The sequence below is a fragment of the Hydra vulgaris genome, chromosome 12 (assembly GCF_038396675.1).
Source record: "Hydra vulgaris chromosome 12, alternate assembly HydraT2T_AEP".
Classification (NCBI taxonomy): Eukaryota; Metazoa; Cnidaria; class Hydrozoa; order Anthoathecata; family Hydridae; genus Hydra; species Hydra vulgaris.
The window spans coordinates 25,462,726-25,485,782 of NC_088931.1; the positions used below are offsets into that span (position 1 = coordinate 25,462,726).

The window sequence follows — 23,057 nt, forward strand, 5'->3', positions numbered from 1 at the left end:
CGAAGAACCAGTGCTGTGTGCGATTGCGCATTATCGTGGTGCAAAATCCAAGAGTTATTGGCCCATAATTCCGGTCTCTTTTTGCGAATAGCTTCACGCAAACGTCGCATAACACTTAAATAATATTCCTTGTTGACAGTTTGGCCAGTTGGAAGGAATTTGTAGTGCACGACAATACAATAATCAAAGAAAACAGTCAACATGACCTTGATTTTTGAGCGACTTTGACGTGGTTGCTTCGGTCTCGGCTCGCCTTTTTCACGGTATTCACTCGATTGGTCGGTTGTTTCAGGGTCGTATGCGTAGACCCAAGTCTCATCGCCAGTAATAATTTGTTTGTAGACGTCTTGATAGTCAGAAAGCATTGCTTCACACGTTTTAACGCGACGCTCTTTTTCAAAGAAATTGAGAAATTTCGGCACCAAACGTGATTTGAGTCTTCTGAGGCCCAAATGATCCTTCAAAATCGCTTGCACCGACCGAAATGATATTCCAACCATGTCAACAAGGTCTCGAATGGTTAACCGACGATGTGGCGATCATCAATCGAAGTCGATGGTCGTCCGAAGCGTTCCAAGTCATCAACACGTTCTCGGCCTTCTTTGAAGTCTTTGTACCACTTGTAAACATTTTTTTGAGTCTCTTCACCGAAGGCCTTTTGCAACATTCGATACGTTTCAGCAGCAGAAATATCATTCCGCAAACAAAATTTAATAGCACTTCTTTGCTCAACAAAATTAGACATCGTGAAAATCGCCGAATGCACTTTTGGTACTTCAGAAACAAGCGTAAACAAAAAAAAAAATAATTATGAGTTTGACATGTAATTTGGCGCAAATGTTAATGACATTCCTTCCAACTTAAAAATAAAAAAGATTGGACGATTCGAATAAGGCCGGAAGTTTAAATTAAAAATTCATCTTACTTTTTGATCACAGTAGTATATCAAATAACAATGAATAAAAGAAAAATATAAACTTTTCAAAAATTTATTATTTAGAAATAGTTTAGTCCTATATATCATGGGAATATTTTTTGATATTTTTTTCTCAATGCTTTTTATTTGTTCACTCCAACGTAAATGTTCATCTAATATTACGCCCAAAAAGTTAACTGAAGTTTCTCTTTTAATGTTAACGTTATTAATTATTAGATGAGGCAGTTTAATGGGAATTTTTTTAAATTTATTTACTTTATGAAATAAAATAAATTTGGTTTTACCCACATTTAGAGACAGTTTATTACTTATAAACCATTCATAACCCTTAACCAACTCTTCGTTAGCTGTTTCAAAGAATGTTTTAATATCTCTGTGGGTATAAAAAAGATTGGAGTCATCTGCAAAAAGAACACAATTTAAGAAGTTTTTTTGCTAAATTTAAATCATTTATATATACTAAGAATAATACGGGTCCTAAAATAGAGCCCTGGGGAACACCACAAGTTACAGAATATGGAATTTTTTGTTTTTGCTCATATTGGATGCATTGCTTTCTATTGGTCAAATATTGGATGAATTGCTTTATATTGGTCAAATAGCTTTTGAGCAAAAGTAAGTTATTGTTTTTTACTCCATAATATTTAAGTGTTTGAACTATTTGATTTCCTTAACTTATTACAATTCTTGAACCGAATGTATATGTATTTATGAAAAAAAAGTAATGTGATGGTATTTGGTAAATTAAAAATATCATCGCGCCTAATCATTGTTATATATAGAGATTTATAAAAAGATGGCGGGATGGTTTATACTTTGTAAAAAAGTGATGGGATGGCATCCCGCCCCACGTTTAGCACTGTATATATATAAATATATATATATATATATAAATATATATATATATATATAAATATATATATATATATATATAAATATATATATATATATATATATATATATATATATATATATATATATATATATATATATATATATATATATATATATATATATATATATATATATATATATATATATGCAACCGGTACGTACTTTCTAATACCGATTCGAATCAAGGTTAACAGTTAGCAATTCCGTATAAATTTTTATCTAAAAAATACGGTTTTTTCAAAAATATTTTCCTTTTTACAACTTTTGAAACGTTTTAGAAACTTTGTTTTCATGCTTTATATGGCTTTTTTTCTTTCAAGAAAAAATATTTTTGATAAAAATAATAACTGTGACAACTATATTAAACTATTTTTTTTATTTTTTATTTCACAAAATAAAAACAATTAACCTCTATAAAATAACAAAGTGGGCATTGTGTAAACACACTTATATTAAGTGTAAATGTTGTAAATTGTGTAAACACACTTATTAAGTGTAAATGTTGTAAATTGTGTAAACACACTTACCTACACACTTACGGTACACACTTACGGTATTAAGTGTAAATACGGTACTTTACGGTATTAAGTGTAAATATTACGGTATTAAAAAATTACGGTAAAAAAACGGTAAAAATTACGGTATTACGGTAAATTACGGTTTAAATTACGGTTCAAATTACGGTAAAAATTACGGTAAAAATTACGGTAAAAATTACGGTAAAAAATTACGGTAAAAAATGTTACGGTATTAAAAAATTACGGTATTAAGTGTAAATACGATACTTTACGGTACACACTTACGGTATTAAGTGTAAATGTCATTGTGTAAATCCACTTACTAAATGTAAATGTTGTGGAATTTCTAAATATAATTGTTATTAGTTGCAATGATCATTTTTTTCAACAAAGCTGAAAAAAACGATCATTGCAATTAGGGTGGAGCGGTTTTCATAGCAAAAAAAAAAAAAAAAATTTAAAAATAAACATTTCTGAGAGGCGAATGGTGTTCTATTAAGTATAACAGAAAAGTTAAAAAATATTTATGGATTTAGATGAGTTTTTGAGGTTTCTTCTCAGACACAAAAATTGTGAAGGGTCCTAATATTAAAAAAAAAATTTCAAAACAATGTCAACCGCGTACTTAAAAGATGCAGAGCTTTATGCTGATTTTGAAAATAACATTTATTTTCATTCAAAATTTAAAATATAAAAGTATAATTTTTTTTTTCGTTTTTATCAGTTTTCTACATAATTTGCAAAAAAGTAACAATTTTAGGTAACAATTTTTATATTCGCAATTTTTTTTTAGCCAAACATTTTCATAAAATAGAATTACCATTTTCAAAACTAGAATTTAGTTCCGCGTCTTTTGAGGGTAAAAGATTACTACATCTGTCAAACAACATCTATGGAGTAGTCTAATATCACATTACATATAGGAATATTACATATAATATTCCTATATGGAACTTCATCTGGTTAAAATAATGCATTATCAGTTAATATTTTTAAAATCTACAGATGTAGTTGCACAGATGTTATTACACTTTGATAATTTAAAAGATGTAACTACATCTGTGGAATTTCCAGATGTAGTTGCACAGATGTTGTTATACATTGATAATTTAAAAGATGTAACAACATCTGTAATATTTATTTAATTTTTGCACAGATGCTGACATCAATGAAATTTCAGATGTTGTTGGACAGATATTATTATACTTCATTGTATTTACAGATGTTGTTGGACAGACGTTATTATACATCTTTATATTTACAAGTGTTGTTGGGCAGATGTTATTAGACATGGTAAAAACTGATGTTGTTGCCCTGACCCCTTTTGAGTACTAGGTTAACAAAAAAATTTTTTTCTTATAACAGGCGTTTTGAGAGAGTAGTTTTAAAATCATTTTTTGTATCTGAAAATATAGTAAAAACTCCTTGCGTTCATTTTTTAAAATAGAGGATATTTCAACTAGTCTCCTTCGAAGTAAATCTATTTATCAGACTGTTGAAAAATCAAACTTTCAATTCACAGATATTAAAGCAATTACTCGCAACTCATAATAAAAAAATCTTTTAAAAATTGATTGCAACATGTAACATCTTGCGTAAAACTTCTTCCAGTTTATGATTTTTTAACAAGATCTCAATCTTTAATTAATCTCAAATCAAGAAGTGCAAATTTGATAGCAAAAAATATGGCCTATCATTAATGACATAATGGGAAGCAAGGGCGGATCCATAGGGGGAGTAATAGAGGTGATCGTTTTAAAATATTGGTCCGAATCTTTTAAAAAAAATAATAACATTGGAATCATTAAAATACTACCTAAAACCAACAAATAACACTATCATGCATGAATATGAATTAAACTATAAAGAATTTGAAGTAGATTTTTTCTCTTTCAAAAAAAAAAGTAAGGCTGAATTTGATGAGATATCTAGTGGTTTAGCTATTGCAAACAAACACAGTCTTAATAGACCTTTGATTCACATACTTAAACTCTCATTAAGTTGTGGGATTTTTCCGGATGTACTTAAATCAGCAGTAACTCTAATATACGAATGTAATGACCATTCTGACATTTCAACCTACAGACCTATATCAATATTTTCTGTATTTTCAAAGCTCTTCGAACGTGTAGTTTTCAATAGAATCTATGATTATTTCATTAAAAGTAATTTATTTTACCACAAGTTTGGTTTTCAAAAAAATATTTCGACTTAGCATGTGTGACCATTGTAAACCAAATAACTAATAGTTTTGATAAATTTACTTTAGGAGTATTTCTTGATTTATCAAAAGCATTTGATGCAGTGGATCATTGCATCCTATTAGATAAATTAAGACATTACGAGATAAAAGCCAACAGAAAGAAATATGTGCATAATATTCAATCTGAAGTAAAAAATGCGGAGTTCTGCAAAGATCAATTTTTGGTCCACTCCTGTTTTTAATTTTAAATAAAATGATTTCTGTAATGCATCTTTAAAACTGAATTCAGTCATGTTTGCGGATGACACTAACCTATGTATTACTAACAATGATATTAAAAACTATATGCAGATATGAATATTAAATAAAGTAAACAATTGTTTTAGGGCTAACTGTCTCTTAATGCAGATAAAATAGACTATATACTATTTCATAAAAAAACACAAGAAGAAAATCTTCCTCTCGAGTTGCCTGACCTATTATGTTAGTTGTTATTACGAACAGAAATTTTGTGTTAAATATGTCGTTGTTATTACGAACAGAACTTTTATTGTGTTAAATATGTCAAATGTTATTACGAACAGAACTTTAGTTAAACTTTTGGTTAAGATTTACTAGATTATATAAAAACTTTTTTTTTCAAGTTTTAAAATCTCTTTGTGAGATATTGTACTGTTTACTTGAAGAAAGTAGTTTAACTGTTTAATTTTTGCTTGAACATACCTTAGGCACTAACTAATTTACTTGAGGGAAATAGGGCTGAATTGAAAAAGAAACTTTGTTTGCACGACCCACAACCACGGGCATTAGCGGCAAGGGGCTAAGCAAGCTGACATCAATACAAATAAATAATTATGTTTAATTTATTTAGTTTGGTTTTTTATTTAAACAATTTGAAAAGTAATTTTCAAAAATAATCTTATGTAATATATACAGTATATATATTTTAATAATTTTTACATTAGTCGCCGCAAATTTTATATCTTTGAAAATCGAGTCAGTAAAACTGAAAAATAAACGGGAAAATCCGCGTTGAATTGACCTGATACAGGCTTCATTAAAAAAAACATTTGATAATGTCTATTTTATATGCCACAAACACCACTTGTGACTTTGCAAGGTTTATTTGAATCAGGGGGAGCTAAAAATAAAGTACCGTCTTTGCACATACAGACTTCAGCAATATCACCGTACACCTCCGCTGCAAGAGGATTTATTAAACTTGAATGACGTAAATTTTTGAACTGTATTTTTTCAGAATCGAAAACAATCTATGTGAATAAAAATAAAACAAAAATTTGGGTACAAAAATTATATCTTGTCTCTGATACAAATAAAAAGTTATAAATTTATTGCTGACTCACACCAGATTCATATGACAACTTAGGCTTATCAAGTTCAGTTAGTAACTTTAAAGTTGAACATTTTTCATTATTTACACAATTTTGTTTACACTCAAATTAAGATCACACAACCTCGCCAAACTTTATTTACGATACCACTCTTAAGTTTAAAAAATTAATCCCAAAAAACGATTTATGCAATTAAAATTTTGTAAAATAATTTTTATATTTAGGAAACATTCTTGCAAATAAAAGCTTACCGTTCCTTTTTGTGAAATTATTTTTGTATCCATTAGGCTATTTAAACGGATGTCGCTTCCGTGAGAGTTTATATCAACACCATCGGCAGCATTTATGTAAATCTTTTTTGTTAAAGACTCTAAGCGCAGGTCATTAAACTCACTTGCTTGTACTTCTGATGTTTTTATTGAATTTTCAAAATTTAAACCACCAGGAACTATTAAAAGTATAACACAATATCTTCAAAAATATCGTAGAGTATTTTTAACTACAAATTTATGTAATTTTAAAAAAATTAATTTTTAGCTACAAAAATTTAAAGAAATGGGTAATCAGAAAAAATATTACTAATCAAAAGGAGCACAAAGTAAAAATAAAGAACAAAATCACAATTAGCAGAAAAAAGTTATAATAATATACAGTTATATAAAAGTTATAATAATAATGAACGGCATTTAAATTACCATTAACTAATAATTGTGGCTTTTGATGAACAAACTTATTTTTGTTGCGTGGTATCTTCAGAAAAATGCGTAACAATTAATAGTAGTCAAGATGCTACGAGCCATTTTTTTTTTTAAATGATGTGGACATTACAAAAATTAATTATTTCATGGTTGATGTCTTGAATGATAAAAACCTTTTCTGGGCTATTCTGAAAATTCTGAAAGAGTCAAATTCAGGGCTTATTTGGTACTGGTGACGTCACTTTATAAATTTTTGTTTGTGTCAAACGTTAGGTAACTTATCCAGAACAAAAAATATCAATAACTCATGTGCTGAATTTGAGCAGGTTATTAGTTATTGGACTCGAAGGTCTCATTTGATGATGTTACTAATATAATGAAAAAATTGTACATTTTCATTTTCATTTCATGACGTTACAAATATAATGGAAATATTGTACATTTCCATTTTCATTTGAAGACGTTACTAATATAATGGAAAAATTGTACATTTTCATTTTTTGCGTGCATAAATAATTATAATTTACATCAATGGTAAAAATGCCGCCAACTTTCGAAAAATTGGATTTTCACTCGTCACTATCTCATTAGTAAAAAAATGTAATTAATTACTAAATTTTTACTAAAGAGATTGTTTACTAATATTTTTTTACTAATTTTTTTTACTTTTTAATATTTTTCTCTTATTTGGTAAAAAAAATTAGTTGCAATTGTTTCACAATTAATTGCAAATGAAATTTTAAGAAACAGACAAGTTTTGGCTAGATTTCCTCGTTTGAAACTTGTAGCCTTTGCAGAAATCAAGTACCTTCAAGGTATCTAAAGAACCATCTTTAAACTTATTATCTGGTTACATTATTTCAGAATAAGATTTTTTTTTATATGTAATAAAATAACAAAAATACCTGAAAACTCAAAGAAAATAACACAATCGTCAAAATTTCTTTGTTCAAAATCGAAAAATCATGGATTAAATTTCGATGGATAGAGGACACTAAAAATTTTCATAGCTGCAAATTTCATAAAAGCATACTTAGCGTAGTAGCTTAAATTATTTGTCTGAAAATAAATAATTCTTTTTTAAAACTTAAAGTTTTTAAAACTTTAAGTTTTAAAAAAGATCATAGTCTCTACTAAGCCTATTTTTAACGTTCAAACTTCGTTCGCATCATGTTTAACGTAATGCCATTTTTTATTTATTTATTTATGATATCAAGGAAGAGTTATTTATTATTACAAAAAAAGTTAATTACAATAACAACCCAATGCCCTCTTCTTGGCAATAACCTGTTTCATAGACCAGGACTGAGTGTTTTTCTAATATTAACACAAGGAAGGTTTAAGGTTTTATATGAGTTTTTCTTCTCCTTGGTAAGTTGCTTTCATAATGAAGAAAAAGCATCACCTGCCCTGCCCTTTAGTGACGTAGGCAGGGTTTTTTGATATTTAAGATATGATGTTTTCAAGTATTGCACAAACTTTAAACTTAAATATTTTAAATTTATTTATAATTTATTTAAAATACTTAAAAATAAGTATTTTAAGTAGCCAAATAAAAATGTTTTGCAAAAAATTGCGGTAATTAAAACCTGGAAACAAAAATGCCATAACAAGTTTTGCCCCAAACATGAAGGCAATGAGTTTATAAAATATTTAATTTCTAGCAAAATGTGTTAAACTTAAATTTCTCAACAAGTTTTCAATTCCAATTGATAATCTTTTAGTATTTAAAGGTTTCGATCACGTGATCATGTGAGGTTTACGATGCAAATTTTACATGGTCAAAACTTTAGAGTAATTTGATGATTTAAAAAACTGAAAAACTTTTCCAGATACACCATATGAAGAGAGGTCTTGCATGAAAAACTTGAAAAACTTTCGTGATACGTGATCTTGAAATGTTACTTAAAATCTTATTTGGAAACATTTTAATATTTAAATTAGAGTTTTTATTAAATCATTCAAATATCAATTAAAGCAAGTTCTCCTAATGTCAAAGATATAAACTGTAAATGAGGATGGTATCTAATACACGCTGTTAAGAAAAAACAAAGTAATATTGAGAGTAAATATTGTTTAATATAAACTTGTCAGTCGGCAAATGTTGAATAGTAAGTCAGCAAATTTTAAAAGACAACGATTTTTTTTTAGTTGGCAAAAATTGTAATGGCATCTCCCTCCACCCCCCATTCCCCCACGTGACACCTACTAGAGCCGGCCCTATATATATATATATATATATATATATATATATATATATATATATATATATATATATATATATATATAAATAAATTTTGTTTAAATGAAAAACAACATTAGTTATAGTGCTTAAAGTTTCGTGCCATATACAGCTATTAAATACATAAAAAAACCGATTGAAGAAACAAACTCTTTTACAAATGAATTAAAAATCACGGTAGAACGACTTCTGACGTAGAAAAAGATAAATAACTTTTTAGTCTCCTGTATCAAAAGAGGACAGTAGAAAGTTTGTTGGAATGTCGACGTTTAGATAATGTTCCGTCTTTTTTATTTATCATGTTGTTTTCTTTGTGATATAAAATTATAAATCTCTCATGAAGGCAGAGGTTACAAATTTGGATGTTGTTTTGATAGGTTTACAGCAATTTATAATTTTCCACTTTATTGTGTGTTTTATATTTTTTTCTTTTAAGTTCCAAATCTGTATTTCGCGGCATTAAAGATTTTAAATGATATGCGTGTCTAAGCTTATATGGTATCCAATAATACCAAAATATACTTTTTCTTTTTCTTTAGGATTAAGATTTTCAAAGATCACAGTAGCTTGATAAATAATATTATTTAATAAATGCAACAATGAGCTGAATTATGTTCACTCACCCAAATCACCCACCTAGTATTATGAAAAAACTCCCTCGCACTGTTGAATTGAGATTATCTGCCACGTCAGTAAATGAATCTGTTTTCTATAATGCTATCCCACCTTATGATGAAGCTTTAAAAAAGTTTGACTATAAATGTAAACTGAAATACCAACCTCAAGTTATCTTGACTAAAAACAAAATATTTATGCTGAAAGTGCATTGCTCCTTGTTTTTTTGTTTTTTTGTTTTAAAGACAACTATTTTAGTTTTTGTAGCGTTTTGTAGCGTTTTGTGAAATTTTACTTGCTCAAAGCCAATTAATAGCAGAAAATATGGCTTCATTAATTTTTAACTTCATTTTTCAAGTGAATCTTCGACAATTAACAGGTTAGTGTCATCGGCAAAATGGTATGTTAAAACATTATTAATGCAGGTGTTTAGTTTGTTAATGTATACAAGGAAAAGCAAGGGCCCCAATATTGGCCCTTGAGAGACTCCAGAAATTATAGTTTTGGTAAATGAGGATGTTTCCTTAACTGTAACGTATTGAAGTTTATTATTTAGGTAAGATTCAAACCATTTAAGTAGAATTTCACATACACCATAGTATTGTAATTTGGCGAGAAGAGTATAAATTATTTCTCTAATTCCTTTCTATGTATTTTTTATATTGTGTATTTTTTTTCATTCATTGTGTAAATTTTTTCATATTATGTATTTTTCATATTGTGTAAATTGTTTTGGAAGAAAATTGAATAAATTTTTTTTTACTTATTTTTAATAAGTTACTGATTTAATGTTCTTTCTTTCATTATAGTTGACAAATGATTGAGAAATTTTGTGTACAGTTTATCTTTTACTTTAATTGACTTCAAAATGCCTGGAGTTATCGACGGCATACTTTTAGATTTAACTTACCTTTTTGTAAGAGGTTTTAATGGAGCATGTATATTAAGAATATTTTCAAAATTTTGCATGTATAATTTAACAGACTGATTAGGGTCATCTTTTTCTTTTATTAATCGGTACCAAGGAATACTCTTAACATCATCTAGAAAAGCATCGTGGTTGAACCCTTGATAACACCTTCAGTATATCTTTTCTGTTATATAAGTATTTTTGAAGTAAAAACTTGGGATTTGTACAAATTGTGCTAAATGATCTGAGATGGGAATTATTAGGTTACCTGATATGTTGCTAGAGTGAAAGTTAATGAAAATGTTATCGGTAAGAGTTTTTGAATTTAAATTGACTCTCGTTGGCAATGAAGTGTAAGGAAAATAAGCATTTGAGCACATATTATATTACGAAAAATAATATTTCGGGTGAGTTTTCATAATGAAGAAGAATAATGTTAAAGTTATCTATAAGCATAACATTTTAATTTTTTTATGTAAGTTTTTCCTATATATATATATATATATATATATATATATATATATATATATATATATATATATATATATATATATATATATATATATATATATATATACACATATATATATATATATATATATATATATATATATATATATATATATATATATATATATATATATATATATATATATATATATAATTAACTTAAAAAAAAATTATAACTTTTCATAACCACAATAGCCGCTTATTTTAATTTATTTAATATAGCGAATTTGGTAGGGTGGTTCAAAAGAGCACACTTTTAAATTTAAAATTATATTGTTGATTGGGAAGAAAAGTGTCTTGATGTTATTTTTGTTACTTTTTTTACTTTAAATTTTCAAAAATTTAAAGTAAAAAAGTTAACAAAAGTGTAAATCACAATATTTAAACAACCAGATTCCAATTACATATTTAAAGTCAGGCCCGTAGCAAGCTTTTTGTTTTTGATTGAGAATTAAACTTTATGTAATTGTAGTTTGCTCCATTACGAAATGGAGCAAACTCCAAACATTTATAAATTCATGTTTATGTAAAGCTTTTCAAAAGTATTGATATAATCGGAATCTGTTAACAATAAACCCCTAAAATGCTTACCTCCCTTTTAGGCCATTAGCGTGAGAGTGACGAGTTTATAACATTTATATTTACATTTTTTTTAACATTTTAAACTAAATTTAAGTTCATTAACAAATTGTTAATGTCATGCAATAATCTCTTAGTGTTCAAAAATTATGACCATATATGTTTTGAGCAACCTCCCCAAAATTTTGGGGATTTAAACTTTTATCTTCAATTAAATTATAAGTTCGTCTGACAATCATATTCTGTTCCTTATTCAAAAATTCGGAGCTAAAGTTAATTTGACTCTTTTTTCGTGAATAAGCAATAAAAAGACCGTTAAAATTTGTCGAAGACTAACGAAGAAAATAAGGCTTTTATAAGTGATTTTAGTCTACAAGATCATTTGTATTTTTCAAACAATATTATCAAATTAATTTTTTTTTTAATTTAATTTGGTCATTGATTATTGCTTTTTTTAATTACATAAGACATTCTTTAATGCAATAGATGATTTTTAACTTTATAATTTTTTCTTTTTCAAAATTTGCCTTTACAAATAATTACTTTTCTTTTGTAAAATATACAAATGGCGGGGGCAAGAAGAAGACAAAAAGAGTCTTATTGCCAAGCCCCTAAATATTCGTACATAATAAAGTCATTAAAACTTGTCATTAAAATTGATGATCACGTGTCTTTTTGAAGTTTGAGTTTAATAAGTTTATTTTAGTTGACAATTATAGTTTTGTATTTTTTGGGAATATACCTAAGAAATTAATATATAAGTAGCTGAAATACCGATCTCTCCTGTTTTAGTATGTTATTTTAGAAAAAGAGAAATCTTTTTCTAAAATAACATACTAAAACAGAAGAGATATTGCATAAATAACAGAAATTTTGAATAATTTTATTTTTTAACATACAAATAAAATGGCTTAAAAAAATATTCTTGATGAAATTTTTTTTCCAGGCTCCCATCACTGCAAGTTTTATTTCTTAAGTTACGTATAAATAATTGCTTAGCTACTGCTCGGGTTATACGTATATTACACAGTGGCGTAGCAAAATATTTTTGGCCAGTAGGCATACTGGTCCAGGTGTCTAATTTCTGTTTCTCTGGAACAATAACTTTTACTATGAGAAACAAAAAAAACTCTTTAAATACATCTTGAGAGTCGTAAACCTCGCGGCCCTGGACCTAGTTGCTTGATGGACAGTAAATGTTGCTTACACTGGCCTTGCTGTAGTTAGGTCACCGATAATACACGCAGATAAAGATATTTAGATAAATAGTTCTAAATTTTTCACATCCATAAAATATCGTAGTTCTTAAAACCAGTGCTAGATTAAGACTTGCAGGGTCTGGGGATACTTTTGAGCAGATGGCCTTTTTTCTTATTAAAGTGGCGAAAAAACCTTACACAAATAAAGCATCCTCTTAAAATTTGGGAGCTCCTAAATTTGCGGGACATGGGGTTGTAGCCTCCATAATCCGGAGCTGGTTTAAACTTTCTCTCCTTAGTTTTTCAATAATTAAAACTTTTACGCAAAAAGCCTGTAAAAAAAACTAATAATTATGCCAACTATGCCTTTTAAATAGTCTACTCTTTCTGAGTCTCTCATGGGTATATGCACCTTCTCACTGCCATGTTTCAGCTTTGTCTGAATTCTAGACTTTGTTTTTTAGCATTAATGTTGAACAAGATCTTGTCAAAGTTATTGTAGAAATATAAGTAAACTTATTTACTTATTTTATATACATTACTTTTAATTTACTTTACAAATTATATAAAATGTAAGCTTATGTAATTGAAATTTTATTTTATATAATTTATTTTTAATAAAGATTTGCTATTACTTTTAAAATAAAAAATTCCTACTGAATAAATATTATTTTATTTGTAAAAGTTAATTTACATTTGGTAGCATACAGCGGTGGCCAAAAATTAAAGACCACTCATTTTTTAGTTGGTTTCTTAATCTTTAAATTAAAATTAAGAAGATTCTAATTGACATATTAAATTTTTTTTGTAATATCTTGTTAATTAAAACATACGGATTAAAGTGGTATAATTTTTTTAATCTAATTCTAATTAAATAGCGTTTAACTTATTAAAAAACTGATGAGTACTTATAAATCTTCTTTAAATAAATTGGACAAAATTTAACGACCACTTTCAAATCTTTAATTTGCACTTATTAAAAATAATAATCCATTATTTTTTTTAACTGTCTTAATTGCTTATTACGTTGGCTATAAAATAAAATGTCGAAACCTGAGTTTCGATATCAAATAAACATTTATTTTTTGAATTGCAATAAGGATATAAACAATATTGCAAAAATGCGTGCAAAGATCAAAGAAAAAGACAGATACGCGGCTCTTGTATTAAAAGAAGAAGGCTATAGCATCAGACAAATAGCAGAAAAGCTCGGAAGGTCTCACTCTTGTATCGTTGAATTATTAACATAATTCAACGATACAAAGAGACCCGGTCAATTAATGATCGTCATAGGACTGGACGCAATAAGACTTCAAATGACCGTGATGTTCGCTCGTTAGTGAGATTAATGAAAGTAAACACACAAGCATCATCTACAGACTTGTCTACGAAATGGACACTGTCAAATGGTCTGAAAGCAAGCCCTAGAGCTGTGCGAAGGGTCCTCCACAACTTAAATTATTTATGGCGTGCTGCTGCAAAAAAACCACGTTTAAATAAAAAACAAAAATTTGCCAGGAAAGATTGGTGCAAACTACATAAAAACTGGTCAACAGATCAGTGGAGCCGTGTGGTCTTTAGTGATGAAATGAACGTTGAGGTAGACAACAGAAAAGGTCGCGTAATGTTGCGTAGACTTCCAAGCGAACGGTTCGATGAATCATGCATTTTGAAACGAACAAAACAAGGCAGTGGTTCAATCGGCATTTGGGCCTGTATGAGTACCTGTGGAGTTGGCGTTTTTCATTTATTTGATGGTAGACTCAACAAAGAAAGGTACATCGAAATTTTGGAAAACTCGCTTATTCTTAGCATTGATTTATGGCAGTTGCAAGGTGGATTTATTTTCCAGCAAGATAATGCGCCGTGTCATAAAGCGCATGTTGTTAGCGATTGGTTCAATTCTAATAAAATTCAAGTGCTTCCATGGCCTGCCAATAGTCCAGACTTGAATCCAATAGAGAATTTATGGTCGTGGCTTGATCACAAGCTTGGTAAAGAACAACCTTACAATTTGGAAGATTTGAAATCTTCTATCTCTCATCATTTGAAAAATGTGCCTGATGAAGTAATCAAAACTTTAATGAATTCAATGCCAGAACGAGTACAAGAGTGCTTGAAAACAAATGGAGGAACAACACGTTTCTAAATTATTTTTTTATTGCTTTTTGAAATATTTTTGAAACTTGTCCAAAATTTTTGTCCAATTTTTTTTCCCATTTATATTTTTTACTAGTCAGTTTTTTAATTTTTTAACATTATTTTGTAAAAAAATTATAAGTTCTTTTATAATAAATATAAAATACAATAAAAATTCTTTCTAAAAATGTTTTTCTTTTGTTGATACCTTTTTCCAAAATAAAATTATACTAAGGTTAAAAATAAATTTTGAAAAAAAAAAGAGTGGTCTTTATTTTTTTGCCACCGCTGTATTACTTGAATGTAATTTACTTAAATATGCAAGTTTTTTTAATTAGTTACTTTTATAGGTAAATGTAAATTACAGTTTGAGGAACTTTTATATTATGTAATGTAATTTTCAAAGGTAATTAATCTTTAAATGTAAAAGTAAAATAGCTTTTTCATGTGACTTTTTACTAAACTTACTTTTACAAGTAAAAGTAAATTACTTTTTGATGTAATCTTTTTGATAAAAATTAACTCACTCGTGTAAGTAAAAAGAAACGTAAGTAAAGAGCCATGCCTATTTGCTAGAATTCAAATTTTAAAGTATAAAACAAATATACTTGTTTGTATCTAACTATTTTCTCTATGAAACTATAATGTCTGCCCTATCAAGTTACGTCCTTACTAAAATTAATTAAATAAACCAAGAATATTTTGCAGTGTTTTGCGCTGAAATAAAAAGTATTAAGTAAAAAGTTACAAATAGTTTTAATAGAAATACTTACCTATAAACTTTACGTTGTCTAAGTCCATTTTTATTTTTTTGTCATCAGCATAGAGAAGCGTTCGTCCGTTTTGATCTTGAATATGCAATTCTTTGTTTTTCATTATGACTGCTTTGCTGCTTAACGTTATTTGCCCAACAACATTATTTTGCAGATCAATTGCACTAAGTGAAATGTTTCTTCGAGAATTTACGCGGAGAGGTGCGTCCTTTACAAAAAAAAAAGTTGGTGCGTAAAAAAAAAAAAAATTTTGAAAAACTAAATGATCAAAATCTTTTTACATTTCTTGATGATATATATTTTGATCTTAAATGAGCCATGAATTCGGCTGTGCCATCCATTCTCAAACCATTACTTGAAATGCGAAGCTTCCCCATACCATTCTAAAAATTAAAAACAAAATCAATTTTATAAGCATTGGTACCTTGTTTTTTAATAAAAAATATAATGACAGTTTGTTTTAAATTTAAATAAAAGTTGTGTACCAGCCCAAAATCTTGAACTCTTATTATCCATACAATTAGCGCTGTGTTTATCAGAGCTAAAATTAGTGTCGTTAGAATAACTATATATAGAAAACACTTTTTCCATCCATGCAGACCAACTTCAAATACCATATAACTATGATTGTGTTTTGCAAATTCTTCATTTTCCTTTGAAGGTTGATTAACGTTTTTTTTAACAGCCATCTAATTTAATAATATTCAATAAAACAGTCTGTATCTATGGTAATATAAACCAATCAATTTTCTTGCTTTTCCTTCTTAGAGATGTCCAAAAGTATCTTTTTTACTTAAAAATATTTAATTTTCATATTCATCGAAGTTATATCGTTTCATCGTTAAACTTGGTAAAAGTACTAAAACCACCATTTTTTCTGCGATTAATATTAACGTCTCTTAAATCTGAAAAATATTTTTATTTAAACAGCAATTAATATATAATAATAGTAATAATAATAATAGAAATAATAATAATAAATATTATTCCTAAATTGCCTCTTGTACCTCCTCTTATATATACTTATATATATATATATATATATATATATATATATATATATATATATATATATATATATATATATATATATATATATATATATATATGTTTCTTTTTAAAACTGTTTCCTCTAGGTATATGTATCTAAAATTTGTATTTAAAATCTGATATTAAAAACATTCTTCTTGAAGTTTCTCTCTTGATTGTTTAACTAAAAAATTGTTTACCAAAAGGTAAAACAACAAGATAAACAATTGGTGAAACTTGAATAAAATTTCTTAAGTAAGCTTTACATTTTAGTAAATTTAACTTAGAATAATATTTCATTTTGCGTCAGCATAATTGATCGCTTTTAAAAAAAGGTGATTAAAATTTTAACTAAATAAATACAATGAAATGTACAATGAAAAAGTAATTGTAATTGCGTTTCGAATGAAGGACTAGTGTTGATATACTCTATACCAACACAAACTGTAGATAGATTATAAGAAAAGATTATAACTTTATTCCAAGTTAGAAGACAAATGAAACCCTATTTTTTTAATTGCAAAGGTTAAATGAATAAAAAACGTTTTTACAATATTATATAAAGGCTAATAATGGAGCAAAACGCGGTAAATATTCATAACGTCATACTAATACTTAAATTTTTTAAGTAAAACTTAACAATTAAAGTAAGCACTAAATTTTTATATGCATCATTATATGATTTTAATACACGCGCGTTTTTGTTGAATAAGACATTGATGATTATTTTCATAAGTTATAGCTGATCCATCATTAAGTTGGGGTAAAAATTACTTTTTTTGAAAATTTCTCTTGTTACACCCTTATATTTGATCTATATAATGAAATAACACTGAACTTAAAAAGATATTTGAATAAAAATATATTTTGGGGTTCCAACTGACCCTTGATTATTTAATGGATCCCTAATATTATTCACACACAAAAAAAAAATATATCCAAAAATATGTTAATCTATTACTCAAAATAGTAATTATTTAATATAAATATAAATGTATGTATGTATATATGTAATATGTATCTATGTGTTTTATTAGTTGATGTCTATGTGTTTACTTGTGTTCATACAAATGTTCTATATGCACATATCATGTTATGTATGTACATACACGTAAGTGACTAGTATGACCTTCAAAACTAACCTACTTGCCTAAAACGGCTGAAATTGTTCAAAGTTGCTGAACGTGGGTCAAAGAAGAACTTTTACAAATCACCAAGTGGAAAATATTCATCATATGACAATAAAAATCTTGTAATTAAAAATTCAACAAATCGTGATATATTAAACAATATTCGACAAAGACAATCATGATATACTTAAAAAAAAAAAAAAGAAAGAAAAAGATAGACTTAATCTATTCAATAATGTATTTGCAGAGGTGTTATATAACGGTTAAAGAAAATAATAATTTTAAAGAAAAATGAAAATTCGTCAAGAAAATTGTGCTTTACTGAAAAGAAGATAAAATAAAAAAATTTAAAAAGATCCAAAGAATGATGATCCTTGTAAAGCCTTCCATATTTCAAGTTAAATTAAGGAAAACTTCAAATACTATATTTATTACCAATAAATTATGCGATAGTCGCATTGTATGAGTTTACATCAACTTTTATTGACGCGTCAAACTTTAGCCGTTCTCATAACAAGACCTCGAGGTCTTCTTTGAGTTTCTGCGTTCTTTATTTAATTTAATTTCTATCATTATTTTAACATAATCTTTAATGGTAAACTTTTTAACTTTATATATTTGTATAAAAATTTGCATGTGATAAAGAACAAAAAAAAAAAAAATATTTTAGATTTTATTGCATAAAAACTATCGATTTATAACATTTTTATGGAAAGGGAAATTTTTTACGGTTTTTTGATAAACTTTTTTAGGAAATGATTTTATAAAATTTGATTAATATGTTTAAAACTTCAATAAAGATTTAATTTTTCTATGTATTGACATACTTTTGAAGAAATTTTTTTCTGGATTATATTAGGAAACCGTTATTATATTCAAGGTCAGTTGGGACCCCTAAAAGTCGTACAACCGCGAGATCCAAACCAAGAGATCCGGGGTTCGGCGCCGTCTTTAGCCAAGTAAGCGACACTGGTAAGGAGGAGGCATGAATTTCCTAGTTAAATGCTCTTCCACGGTGCTCTGCGATAAGTCCGTAAGGACTTTTTGGAGCACCTTAATAACCTCGAAAATTTTTTTAAATTGCTCATGAAAGATTTACGAAACTCCCTTAACCTCCTCTTCTCCGTTTGCTAACAATTTTCAGGTAAGAAGAATATTTTTAATATTTCAAAAAACACTGTAACGTCTATAAACATTCCATATTTCTAATTCATTCATAATGCTTTTTATTAAGTACAACTTATTAAAAAGCAACTTAATCATTCTTTGATAAATTCCACTTAACTGAGAGTTTGTTTTATTTAAACAATGAATGAAGAAAAAAATTATATATATATATATATATATATATATATATATATATATATATATATATATATATATATATATATATATATATATATATATATATATATATACACACACACAATATCATATTATTATTATAATAATTGCTATAATTTAGTATATATATATATATATATATATATATATATATATACATATATATATATATATATATATATATATATATATATATATATATATATATATATATATATATATATATATATAGAGAGAGAGAGAGAGAGAGAGAGAGAGAGAGAGATAAATATAGATATATATAGATATCGATATATATATATATATATATATATATATATATATATATATATATATAGATATAGATATCGATATATATATATATATATATATATATATATATATATATATATATATATATATATATATATATATGTATATATATATATACATAAATACACACACAATATTATATTACTATTATGATTTAGTATATATATATATATATATATATATATATATATATATATATATATATATATATATATATATATATATATATATATATTATAACAATAGTAATAATAATAATAATAACAATAATAATAAAATTTGAATATCATGAACCGATATTGGTTGGGCCCCAAGGACCGTCATGTGGAGTGCCACCACCGTGCAAAAATAAAAATTCTTTTTAAAACATATTTTTATTTGTTTACCTACACGTTTTGTACCATCAAACAAACTAGTGAACGACGAAGCTCCTCAATAAACATTTTTGTAGACAAATTTAAATTTAGCGTGATAACGTAATTTTTATGTAACAACGGTTGAAAAATATTTTAAATGTAAAAATGTTTTTATAATTTGCCTATACTAAAAAGTTTGTTTTTTATTATTAATAGTTTTATCACTGTATATCACCGATAGTAAAACAGTTATCATTTCGACTGTTATGTTTAAATATAAAGTAATTATTGCAACTTCCGTTAGATTGCGTTTCTCGGTATTAATCAAGTGTTAACGTGTTTTTGTTTGCTTTGCTTTTTAAATGTTAATTATAGAAATAAGTTACTTTTCTTAAGAGTATAAATAAAGTCAAGTCAAAAATCCACAGTCCAAGTCACAAAAATATAAAAAACTGATAGCGGAGTTTAAAAAATAAATAATAATCGGAAAAATCTCTTGATAACTTTCGTTTAAATAACTTGGACTTGGCAACATTTTTTTGAACTATGTTTTTGCAAAGTAAAGCGCTGCAAGGTTGAGTTAATGTTTAAAGCAAATTAAATAATTGCTTTTTATCAGGTTTATATTGCATATTCTTTTACCCACAAATATTTTTTTCTTTTTTGTTTAATTAAAAAAAAATTTTTTAAAAGTTAAAATAGTGACCATGCTAATTTTGAGACTTTTTTTTTTAACTTTATTTCTGTAGTAGAAACAAGTAAATATAATTCTAATTCAATGATTTTCTACGTCGTAGATTTTTTAAGGAAATCCGAACGAAAATATCGTTTAAATAATTTGAGATTATCTAATAATCAAGATTTTTAAAAAGTAAGAAAAATAAATGTTTTTAAAGCTTTTTAAGTAAAACAGCTTTATTTTGTTATTGTTAATGATAGTGTACTTTTTTGTTGGCGTGTTTACCTAAAACTATAACTTACCTTACTAAAAAAAATATAGAACAAACGTTTTATTTAACTAAATTTGATAACTTTTTTTACTTGGTGTTTATTTAGTAGCGTTTTTAAATATAGCAGAACAAATAAATTACCCAACATATTGGCGTCAAATTAGTAACTTGATTTTTTTTTTTAATTTTAAACGATATAAAGTTTCAGAAACATACTAGTCTCAGAAACATACTTGTCCTTTTTTTAAAAAAAAAGTAATACTTTTTTTTTTTTAGAATAACCTTATTTCTAAAGATATAAAATTTAAAACAAAATTATAAAACATTTCAGATCATATTTAGGCATTATTAGGCATCATTCTAAATGAAATGAAACATTTATTTAGAAACATGCCTTATTTTGCTTTAACAAAAAGAAATTTACCGATTTTGATCATGCACTTAGTGTCAACAATCGCGTCAATTGAAATTTTTAGTTCGAAGTTTATGACAATAACTCTGTGTAGCATTAGAAGCAAAAGTTACTATCTGTTTAAAAGTATTATTCAAACTAAGAAAATCATCTGCCCATGAAAACAAAATTTACCTGTAAAAAATTTATCAAACAATTCGACCCAAAAACAATGCAAGGTTACTGCGATAATCAAAAAATTCCGTCTTCAGTAATAAATTCAATTGAACATTAATTATTTGCATCACACACCTCCGTTAAGCTACTTAAGCTTTGTACTCAAAAGAGTTTGCTTAAAATTGCGTCCATTTTGAAGAAAACAAATGATGGGATCAATTGCACCCTTTGACATTTCTTTTTTAATCTTCTCTATAATTAATCGTTTATAATCTTAATTCTATTCGTGTCATTTATTTTGCTTGTTTTTTTGTATTTTGTTAAATCATATCGTAATCTTTATAAAAACATTAATTAAAAATAAAGATAAAAAAAAAACTTTTAAAAATAATTTTTTGTTTTACCAAAAAATATATACAAAGAGCTAATAAGTATCAAAGATATTATTGTAAACAGGAATTATAAAACAGAATATATTAAGTAAACATTGAAGCCATTTATCTATTAATGTTAAGTAAACGATGAAGCCATAATAAGTTTAGAAAAGCTTTACGTCGATTATAAAAATATATAATGTTTATTAGTAGTATATTATTATTAATTATAAGTAATAATAATAAATAACTAATTATAATTAAAATAGAATAAGAAAAAAATTCTGATTGTGTTATATAAGATATAGTTAATATTAAAAAGTGAACATAGTATAAGTTATAATTTTTTGTAGTTGTTTCAAATGTTAATGACATGATCTACATTTAAGAGTCTCCTAAATTAAAAACTCAAAGAGAAATTATATTTTTACATTTTAAATAAAATAAAAAAAAGCTTAAATTTTATTTTTATTATATTTTTTCTATTTTTATCCCTAATTGTTTGTTTTCATGCTATGTTTTTTTTGTAAATCATAAATTTAACAATTATCTTTTTAAAGCAGGTAAAACCTGAAACTTTTTTTTGTTTAAATCCAAACGTCTTAACTATTTATGCAAGTTACGCATTTATAAACACAAATATATATATTAAATGTAAATAAAAATATAAGATATGAATAAAGTAGAAATAGAAACTTTTTTAGAATTTTTTTTTTAGAAAATTATTTGTAACTAAAAATGCATAAAAAAGACGGCAAAAGAATGCAGCAAAGTTTAGCTTTATTTGTTACTTTTTTAGACAGGAAATTATATTTTTAGACAGGAAGTTTTGGCATTTAATTTGAACTTAACATTGAATCTAAGTTTTAAAGTCGGAGTTTCCGACCTTCTTTTTAGATTGAAAATCCTGACATTAAAAAGTAAATACGTAAGTATTTCCAAAAATCTTTATTATTGTTTATAAGTTTTATTAAATGAGAAGAAAAAATTTTATACTTGACCTTTTTTACTTAATTTATATAACAGAGTTTGAATTGAAAAGTTATTTTCCAAAATTGGTTTAATTGTTTAGCTTTTAGAAGCTTAACGCAATCTATATATGAATCAATATGTAAAGAATTACTAGCAAACAAAATAAAACTAACGTAAATAAGAAATTTGAATCATTAAACTTAAAACTGTATGATCTTAGCGGCAGTGGCAACAACAGCGGCAACGGCAGCCTCTTCTAAATGTGAAAAAATGATCATAATTAATAAAATGAACAAACAACATTCATTTGCAGTATTTAGCATCAAAAATATGAATGGCAAATTTCAAAAATGGTATTTTGAAAACATGATATCTATTAATTTCATTGACAGATAATGAAATCGTTAAATTAAAATAGCAATGTGATCACGACATTTTTTTTTTTTTTTGTAA

The 23,057-nt window shown here is 26.3% G+C and overlaps 2 protein-coding genes across 3 annotated transcripts; one reads left to right on the forward strand and one right to left on the reverse strand.

The window, feature by feature from the left end:
• The first annotated feature begins 4,189 nt into the window (after positions 1 to 4,189).
• On the forward strand, positions 4,190 to 4,944 carry LOC136088023 (uncharacterized). The gene is made up of 3 exons (XM_065811663.1): positions 4,190 to 4,514; positions 4,619 to 4,740; positions 4,939 to 4,944. Exons 1-3 carry the CDS (start codon positions 4,190 to 4,192, stop codon positions 4,942 to 4,944), a joined length of 453 nt encoding a protein of 150 aa, XP_065667735.1.
• Positions 4,945 to 5,401: 457 nt separating this feature from the next.
• Positions 5,402 to 21,512, reverse strand: LOC100207792 (delta-sarcoglycan). 2 transcript variants are annotated; one of them, XM_065812684.1, is made up of 6 exons: positions 21,277 to 21,512; positions 16,055 to 16,474; positions 15,851 to 15,952; positions 15,570 to 15,777; positions 6,156 to 6,352; positions 5,402 to 5,823 (listed from the first exon to the last, which is right to left on the reverse strand). In XM_065812684.1, exons 2-6 carry the CDS (start codon positions 16,256 to 16,258, stop codon positions 5,638 to 5,640), a joined length of 897 nt encoding a protein of 298 aa, XP_065668756.1. In that variant the 5' UTR covers positions 16,259 to 16,474; positions 21,277 to 21,512; the 3' UTR covers positions 5,402 to 5,637. The 2 variants fall into 2 exon arrangements, with proteins under 2 accessions (XP_065668756.1, XP_065668757.1); XM_065812685.1 differs by having other exon boundaries at positions 21,115 to 21,348.
• Positions 21,513 to 23,057: the final 1,545 nt, after the last annotated feature.

Bases quoted from the DNA above. Each gene is read 5' to 3' on its own strand.
- LOC136088023 (XM_065811663.1), top strand. From the start codon at position 4,190: ATGCATGAATATGAATTAAACTATAAAGAATTTGAAGTAGATTTTTTC. The intron at 4,515-4,618 runs GTAATTTATTTT...AATTTACTTTAG, and splicing joins CTATGATTATTTCATTAAAA to GAGTATTTCTTGATTTATCA.
- LOC100207792 (XM_065812684.1), bottom strand. From the start codon at position 16,258: ATGGCTGTTAAAAAAAACGTTAATCAACCTTCAAAGGAAAATGAAGAA. The intron at 15,953-16,054 runs GTACACAACTTT...TTTAATTTTTAG, and splicing joins GAGTTCAAGATTTTGGGCTG to AATGGTATGGGGAAGCTTCG. The intron at 6,353-15,569 runs GTAAGTATTTCT...TACTTTTAATAG, and splicing joins AGACAACGTAAAGTTTATAG to TTCCTGGTGGTTTAAATTTT.